The sequence below is a fragment of the Maylandia zebra genome, linkage group LG2 (genome assembly GCF_041146795.1).
Source record: "Maylandia zebra isolate NMK-2024a linkage group LG2, Mzebra_GT3a, whole genome shotgun sequence".
In the NCBI taxonomy this organism is placed as follows: domain Eukaryota; kingdom Metazoa; phylum Chordata; class Actinopteri; order Cichliformes; family Cichlidae; genus Maylandia; species Maylandia zebra.
Window position 1 is genome coordinate 27,821,870 of NC_135168.1, and position 8,367 is coordinate 27,830,236.

Consider the following 8,367-nt stretch of genomic DNA (forward strand, 5'->3'; position numbering starts at 1 on the left):
GATTTGATAGGGGCAATTGTGTGCCTAAACCACCAGGTCATTCAGTGTTCCCTTAGTGCCAAAATATAACAGATGTTGGTGTATTATAACTGAAGTAATGATGTTAAGTCCTTAAAGTCATATTCATGAAGCAATTTTTATTTTTGTATGATACCTGATTTATATGGATTATGGCTGAAGTAAACTAAAGCCTAAAATACTTAGTCATTTGTTTAATAGTAATTTAACATCATATAATTCACATATAAAACTATAAATTGTGATTTTAAATGGTTTAAAAGCATGTAGAATAGCATATGTAGGCAAGTATATTTCTCCGCTTTTTATTAAGAAGCAAAAACAAAAAGGAAAAAAAAAAAAGAAACAGGGCAGGGTTCAGTGGTTGAATCATCCGTCCCCACCAATGCCAAAACCAAATCTACACCCTTGTGGGTAGTGGATCTAGTCTTGTGACTCTGCGTCACCGTCTCCTGTCTGCAGTGACTCAGAGTCAGCTGACTGAAGAGTTGCTGCTGATTGGCCTAGGCTGACAGAAAAACAGTTAAGTTTAATAAACATGAAACGCGTCAAAGATCAATAAATCAGTCAGACCTGAGAACTTGGACACTCGTTTTGAAGTTTTAAACTTTATTTAAAATGTCCCTGAGTGTTTACTTGGTGTTTTTAGAGATAAAGGTTGAGTTATCAGTTGAAAGGTTTTATTGTCCAGATTTCAGGACCAGGTTTAAAACGCTTCAGTCACGTGACCATGAGCATATCTTTGGTTTTGATTGGAGAGTAAGCAGCAGAGCCCGAATGATTGATTTATTAATCCAATCCCCGTCAGCTGTGAGCTCTGATCAGTCCGCCTAATTATTGATGATTAGTTTCATATCGAAAGCCTGCTCTGTGATCAGGTGTTGAAACCGTCTTGTAAGGATGACTTTGCGATATTTTATCATGAACTTTAAACAGGTCACATGACTCAGGGAAAGTACCTCATTGGAAAGCCGCTGAGTCATTCCTCGGTTGCCATTGGTCCTGTGGGCGGGACTCTGAGAAAAAGCCAATAGAAGGCCGAATCTGTGTTTACTTCCCTGACGTCACAGACGTCGTTTCCCACGTTTGTCGCGGAAGTAAACATAAAGCAGAGCGAGAGATTTCAAAGTGCGTCACAAACTCACCAACTCCCGGACCTGGACACCTCTCAGCGGACATAGACATAAACCCGGCCTCCGGTTGACTATCAGCGAACAACACGCAGACATACACCCAGCCTCCGGTTGACGGTCAGCGTACAGAGACACAGGTGTACCCGGTGTCAGCGGCAGGATGTCGGTGACTGTTAAGGCCTACCTGCTGGGGAAGGACGAGGCGGTGAAGGAGATCCGCAGGTTCGCGGTGGATCAGGACGTGTCCTGCAGCTTCGAGTACCTGAGCAGGAAAACTGCGGACGTGTTTGGAAACCTGAACAACTTCAACCTGTTTTACCGAGGTGAGCGCGCGGGGGTTCAGATGAGGGATTTACACTCTGACCGCTTCCTGGATTCTTATTGATTGTTTTAAGTTGTGACTGTGAGAGTGAGGACGTAACTGAGTTAGTGCGCAGGCGCACACTCACCTGACCAGACTCACCCGTTTCCCTGTAAACACATGAAACCGTAATCAGTTGTCGAATTAATCTTTATTTATAGTCATGTAAACGGACAAACACCCTCAAAGTTAGTCTGGAATTATAAAGTCACCTGCAGCCTTTGTAGTTCACCAGTGTGTGACTAATGATGATGATGGTGTTGCAGATGAAGATGGGGACCTGGTGGCCTTCTCCTCTGATGATGAGCTCATGATGGGTCTGGGGTGCATGAAGGACTCCACCTTCCGCCTCTTCATCCGAGGTATGTTTGCAGTTTGTATAAATGTTATTGCTCGCGGTATCCGTCCTCCAGCTGTGGTAATATAGCTTCATTCTTACAGAGAAGAAGGAGCACAGACGGGACTTCCCTCTCCATGCTTTCCCTCCCTTTGCCTTTGGGCCTCCCCCTCCCCCTGCTGGAGGTCCTCCACCTCCCCATGCTGGAGGTCCTCATGCCCCACCCCATGGACCACACATGGGTCCGCCTCCTCCTCATGTGGCCCCACCCTACACCATGCACCCCAACGTTACCTGTGATGGCTGCGATGGCCCTGTGATTGGAACCCGCTTCAAGTGTTCAGTGTGTCCGAACTACGACCTCTGCTCCTCCTGCCAGGCTAAGGGGAAGCACACTGAGCACGCTCTACTGCCCATTTGGCACCCACTGCAGGTGAGTCTACCTGTGCAGGTCTGCAGGTGTCCTGTTCAGGCCCTTCAAAACATGACTGTGAGGCTGTGTTTTACAGTGGTTTCCTCGGGGGAAGTGGATGAAGAGGATGAGACACTGCATGTGGAACCTGAACCAGAACCAGGCTCAGAACCAGGACAACGACCCGGACCAGAACGAGTCTAGCCCTTCCAAACCTGTTGCTGATGCCAACACCCCCTCTGGTGAGTTCTGCCATCTTGGTTAAAGTGATACTTGATCAATAAGTCAGATCAGAGCAGATAAGGTCAGGAAGCGATGTACAAGAGGGAAAATGCAGCAACATTTCAAAATAAAAAGACCACGTGCGGACTGAATGGTCATGACATCAGAGCCGCGTTTGTGTGGCCCTTTAAACATCCTGTCACAGCACTAAAATAATGTTGTGTGTGACATCTGTGTGATTTTAAAACATCTTTTATTTCTCCCTGCAGGCTCTCAGACCAACGTGGACTTCCTGAAGAACATTGGCGAGGGCGTGGCAGCCATGTTGAGCCCACTAGGTGAGTGTCAGTCTCATTTAAACAGTTGTTTGATGCTGTAAGGTAAAGACTATGATGTCACTGTGTTTGTGCATGTGAGATGAGTGAACATCTCTAGCTGGCTCTAAAACAGGAAGTGGTGTGTGTGTGCTTTACACAGGTATCGATGTGGACATCGACGTGGAGCACGAGGGCCAACGGACCAAGGTGACCCCACCTACTCAGAGTGGGGGGGGTGAGGGCGATGAGGAGATGGAGCATACGAGCAGTGAGGGCGGGGCCAGTCTAGGAGCAAAGGTAACTTTTAATTTTATAAAACCTCAAAGTGCTTCATGATGTAAATATCAGAAGAAAGAACAATCAGCTGATCCTGACGGGACAGCAGGGAGGAAGAACTACCTTTTAACATCTCCTGTGACCTTTTAGCGTGGTGACCCTCAGGTGAGCAAGGACTCTGATGAGGAGTGGACCCACCTGAGCTCCAAAGAGGTCGACCCCTCCACAGGTGAACTGCAGTCCCTGCAGCCCGACAACCAGGAGCAGGGGCCCCTGTCTGAGGGGCAGGCGGGCCCCAGCGGGCTGAGGGAGGCGGCACTGTACCCACACCTGCCTCAAGGTAAGCTGGCATCCACACTCTGTGACTTTAGTTCTGTTAGTACTGACCTCTAAACCCTGCTGACCTCTTGCCCTCAGAGGCTGACCCCCGCCTGGTTGAGTCCCTCGCCTCGATGCTCTCGATGGGCTTCACTGACGAAGGCGGCTGGCTCACCCGCCTCCTTCAGGCCAAGAACTTTGACATCGGCGCTGCGCTGGACGCCATCCAGTATGCCAAGCAGCCCCGCCCACACTAGCACTGATGATATCATCACGATGTCACAACATGCATCTGATTATTTCTGCTCTGTTGTCTGAATGATAATCAATACTGTCCATTAATCAATGTTTCTGTTCTCTTTATTGATCATCATATAAACGTTTCTGTGTGAGCAATAAAAGCATGAAGAAAAGCACAGTCTGTCAGAGTCTCCTCTTTAGAAACACACAAATGCACAATCACTCCGGGAGACGTTTAACAAGGAAGTCGTCGTCAAAGTTAAAGTCCTCGCCGCTGTCGAACATGGAGGTAACAGGAAGAAGAGGGCGGGGCCTGCTGATTATTCCAGAGCAGGAGGGAGCAGCGACACCACTTAAAGACTGACTCCACTCACCAACTGCAGGCTTCTCCCCCTCCTGCACCTTTGAGTCAGGGCTGAGGAAATTAGCCCACCTGGTGGTGAAGAGGGTGGGGCTACAGGTGTTTATGGTTGAAGGTGTTTGGAGTTTCATACAGTTTAGCTGCAGAGAAGAGCAAAGGTTAAAGGTCAAGTACATGAGGAGGCATTCTGCTCTTCTCACAGTCTGAAGGTCATGGGTCTGAGCGCTGAAGGTGAGCAGCTCTGTTTACCTGTTCAGATGTGTGGACATCCTCTGGTCCTGCTTCCTCGGCTCGCTTCCTCTTCCTGTCACAGGTCAAAGCGATGATTTCAGTGTGATTAGTGATGCTGAACTCTAAGAACTCTTTGTGAGCCACTCATCATGAATGAGTAATGAACTGCTGTTCCTCCAAATGTCTTTAAAAACAAGTCTAAATTTATGTGGGATTTTCTCTGATCCACACAGGCTCAAATATGTACGCAAACCTCCACTGATATTTGGTTTAATGCTCCTTAGCAAGTTCCACATCGACCCCATGCTTCAACAAGCCTCTTTTCTAACAACATTCACACATTCACACATTCACACTCAGATGGACGCATCGGAGAGCAACTTGGGGTTAGTATCTTGCCCAAGGATACTTGGCATGCAGACTGGAGGAGCCAGGGATCAAACCACCAACCTTCCGATCAGTAGGCGACCTGCTCTACCTCCTGAGCTACAGCCACCCCACAGATAAAGATGAAGGCGGTAACCCCAGCGAAGACTGTTTCCTTGAATCTTATTGAATTGAAACAACTAGAAGCTCAGTGTTCCAACATTCACATGTTAGGGTACAACACATATGCTACGGTAAGGTTGAGCCAGGACAACAGGATGAGATTGGGTACCAAGCCCCAAGTGGGATGGAAGAAGGATAGCTGTGAGAGGACCTGAATGACAGGATCATGGCGAGGCTTGAAACCTGGATCCTCCAAAGATCTACCAGATGACTATCCAGCTGATGCTTGTACAGGTGTTCCTGTAGTTCTTCTTTTATCGTCACTCTGTTCTGGCCAAAACTTTTAAAAATGCTGTACAAATAAAGCTGACTTGACTTAAATCTTTCAGTAACTAAGTTGAGCCGGAGGATCAGAGACGATCCTAAATTAATTCAACAGTTCCTTACCCTAACATTCATGCCTGTGATGATGATGATGCCTCCAACAACACCTGTCAACATTCACCTGTCAGTCATCTTGATGCCATGGAGCTGCCTTCGATTTCCTAAATCCTTCTCCTCAGGCTCTGCCTCATCGTCTTGCTCCACCTCCTCAGGTGTGTCCAAGTATTTGCTCCAGCGGCTCACCGGTTCGTCTGTCTGCTCCTCATCCTCCTGCTGCTCCTCCTGCTGCTCCTGCTCCCTGTAAACGGGAAAGACCTGTGAAGACCTGGTGGTGTTAAAAGACGGCGGGACTACAACACACAGTGGAACTGAAACCTGGTTACCATAGTGACCAAGAACGGCGCTCTTGCTCCTCCATCATGGCTCCTCTCATGGCGTTTAGTTTCTGAACGTGACGTCTGCAGTCTGCCGCATTGCCCCGCCCAAACTCCTACCGATCAATCAGATGAGATCGATCAGTCAGAGGATAAACTAAGAGCAGGCTGGTAAATGCAATGACGTCCTCACACTGAGCTGTTTATGTGACCTTTGATTGATAAGAAACACAGTTTATACATTAATGATACCCATGAACCATCCTGCGTGACACCCACGAAGACTAGCCAGAGAACAGAAAGTACAGCAATAAAGGTTATTCAAAGCAGTAGGGTACGAGTGAACAGAGTCAACAGGTGTTTTCTTTCTGTTTGTTAATGATCAATATAAGGTTTAGAACTAAAACATAAAAGCATGAATCGATGATATTGTTATTGATAAAGCGACTGATAGATTCTGACCTTCAGCAATGACTGTTTCTCTCCACACAGTTTACAGCTCCACTTTCTCGCCTTCTTCACCTGTCAGACAAAACATAGGGCAAAGAAATAAATGGACCTCATATTGATCTTCTGATTTTTATCCGTGATTGTTATTGTGATCCGTAGCATTATTGATAAACGATCAGCTGTTAATATCAGTGCCCTAGCCTATGTACCTATGTAAAGTGTTGGAGTGTTTACACTGTAAGGGTGGCGCTGTCACTTGGTGTTCGCTCTCTCTGGGGTAGAGTATCACTTCCTGTTCCTGTTCTAACACACAGTGGTGTTTTTGTGTAGCTTATCTGCATCTCCAATTTAATTCAAACTTCTAGATAATTTATTTCATAGTGTAATCTTCGCGTGCTTTGTGCAAGTGACAACACTCTGTGTTGATTCACCCGCTAATGGTTTTCACAGTATTCACTCACTAGCTGTGTCCCAAAACGTAGACTGCATCCTTCGGAGGACCCGGCCTTCGCGGTCTACTTGGGCCGGGTCCTAATCAATAATATAAATCAAATTAATTTCAATTACATTTGGAGAAACAAGCAACATTATATTAGGAAGAATGATATAGTGAAGTCATTTGAAGAAGGAGGTTTGAATGCGATTGATTTTGAAGCAATTGATGGTTCAATGGATGTTAACATATAACAAATTCATAGATAAATGTGCCATATCATGTACTCAAAGTAAATTCATTAAAGTTGTGAAAGCCATTCCCCCTGCAATGACTTAGATGGCTGGCCAGTTTAACCTATTCTTCCTCTATAATTTGTGTCCTTAATAATCAATGATCGCCAATTTAAAGGAAAGGCACGCAATAACAATTTTTTAAAGACAATTTTCACCAAACAACTTTTCCCTTCTCAACTAAAAAAAATATTTAGAGATTATAATTCAAAGTTTTTGACTATCTTTCCAATTCCACCTAAAGCAACAGAAAATCATTTTAAAATTTTAAATTCCATATATCCGTCCAACGACTATCTTCAGAAGAAATTCAATACAAACACGCACTTTCTGCAATACTGATATTGAGACTACAGAGCATCTTTTTTATTCATGTGAAAGTTCCAGATCTTTTTGGGATGGTTTTCAGTACTGGTTAACCTCTAAAAATATTGACTGCACGTCTCTAACTTTTCAAGTAATTATTATTATTTGACCTACGAACAAAAAAAAAAAAAAAATAGAATTTGGGATTAACAACTTTACAGTCGCAAATTTTTTCATTCACAAATGAAATTACTCCGATTTTTGCTGGCTTTAAATATGAAATCCTGCTGTGGAAGGCTTCATTAGACAAGTGTAACCTAAATAAAGTTCACACCTTACTTGAATTTTTGATTCAGCTTTTTAATTGATGTAGCTAGATTATATGTGCGTACCTTTGTTTTTTACTTTTATATGACAGGTCACCTTACCTATGGAAGCCCGTTTCCACCACTAAAAGAAAAAAAAAAAGGATATTAACTCGAAATTTCGACTTATTTTCTTGAAATTTTGACTTCGAAATTTCGAGTTACAGATCCTTTTTTTTTTTAAAAATTTTTAGAGGCTGCTTTATGCTGTTTCTGGCCTATAATGTTCTTTAAATGTTCTTTGTTCGACGACTGCTTTGTCCTTAACCACTTATACCTGTATGTAACTTTTTGTTGACATGTAAATTAAGAGCTTTAATTAATATTTTGTTTGACAATAAAAAAATAAATTTAAAAAACTCCTGGGATATCGTCACGTGTCAGCGCCACAGGAGCACCTCAGGTGACTTTGATTTTCTGGCGTCACACAGGTGAGCGTGGATACGGGTGCCTAATGTTTTGTCCACCATCACTGATGATGACTTCATGTTATAAACAGCGCGCGTTCACTGTGACGTCAGTGTGAGCCATCTGAGAACGGCTCCATTACTAATAAATACACTGATTCTCCAGCCTGAGAAAAGCACCTGCATGCTAACCCTGTTAGCCTCACGCTGTCGGCTCTCACCTGTTGCACCTGGAAGCTCTGACAGCGGAAACACCTGACGATGTGAAACTCCTGACCCATGGCCTCACGGTCCCGTTCTTCCGGTGTCCGTCCGGACTGTTCAGTTTTCGCGGGTCTGTTTCAACCCGGGTTCCACGTCACAGCTTGCGTGACAGCAGTAACGGCCACAGTAAGCGCGCCCCCTGCAGGCCGGAGGATGACGTGTTTCGGGGGCGACTCGAGGGGCTCAGCTCCCAGTCACATGTCAGGTGTATGTGGTCTTCTAATTAGTATTAGCAGAATATGCTGCTTGCTAATGTCGTCTGCGCCTCACATTTGAAAACAATTCATTCAACTGGGACACATGACAATGCCGTCCCCAAAAGCAGCCTTCTTAGTTTGAGGACTTCAGAATACTTTATTGATCCCTGGTGGAGACT

At 45.0% G+C, this 8,367-nt stretch overlaps 2 protein-coding genes across 2 annotated transcripts; one reads left to right on the forward strand and one right to left on the reverse strand.

Annotated features, from left to right (window-relative positions):
• Nucleotides 1-1,104: 1,104 nt before the first annotated feature.
• On the forward strand, nucleotides 1,105-3,810 carry sqstm1 (sequestosome 1). Its single transcript, XM_004563627.3, has 8 exons — nucleotides 1,105-1,474; nucleotides 1,779-1,874; nucleotides 1,954-2,282; nucleotides 2,359-2,503; nucleotides 2,753-2,821; nucleotides 2,961-3,097; nucleotides 3,227-3,416; nucleotides 3,494-3,810. Exons 1-8 carry the CDS (start codon nucleotides 1,312-1,314, stop codon nucleotides 3,649-3,651), a joined length of 1,287 nt encoding a protein of 428 aa, XP_004563684.1. The 5' UTR covers nucleotides 1,105-1,311; the 3' UTR covers nucleotides 3,652-3,810.
• mrnip (MRN complex interacting protein) lies at nucleotides 3,737-8,118 on the reverse strand. Its single transcript, XM_004563628.2, has 6 exons — nucleotides 7,949-8,118; nucleotides 5,936-5,995; nucleotides 5,483-5,589; nucleotides 5,221-5,397; nucleotides 4,245-4,299; nucleotides 3,737-4,135 (listed from the first exon to the last, which is right to left on the reverse strand). Exons 1-6 carry the CDS (start codon nucleotides 8,006-8,008, stop codon nucleotides 3,854-3,856), a joined length of 741 nt encoding a protein of 246 aa, XP_004563685.1. The 5' UTR covers nucleotides 8,009-8,118; the 3' UTR covers nucleotides 3,737-3,853.
• Nucleotides 8,119-8,367: the final 249 nt, after the last annotated feature.

Bases quoted from the DNA above. Each gene is read 5' to 3' on its own strand.
- sqstm1 (XM_004563627.3), top strand. From the start codon at position 1,312: ATGTCGGTGACTGTTAAGGCCTACCTGCTGGGGAAGGACGAGGCGGTG. The intron at 1,475-1,778 runs GTGAGCGCGCGG...ATGGTGTTGCAG, and splicing joins CTTCAACCTGTTTTACCGAG to ATGAAGATGGGGACCTGGTG. The intron at 1,875-1,953 runs GTATGTTTGCAG...TCATTCTTACAG, and splicing joins CTTCCGCCTCTTCATCCGAG to AGAAGAAGGAGCACAGACGG.
- mrnip (XM_004563628.2), bottom strand. From the start codon at position 8,008: ATGGGTCAGGAGTTTCACATCGTCAGGTGTTTCCGCTGTCAGAGCTTC. The intron at 4,300-5,220 runs GTGAATGTTGAC...GACCTGTGACAG, and splicing joins GGCATCAAGATGACTGACAG to GAAGAGGAAGCGAGCCGAGG. The intron at 4,136-4,244 runs GTAAACAGAGCT...TCTTCTCTGCAG, and splicing joins ATGTCCACACATCTGAACAG to CTAAACTGTATGAAACTCCA.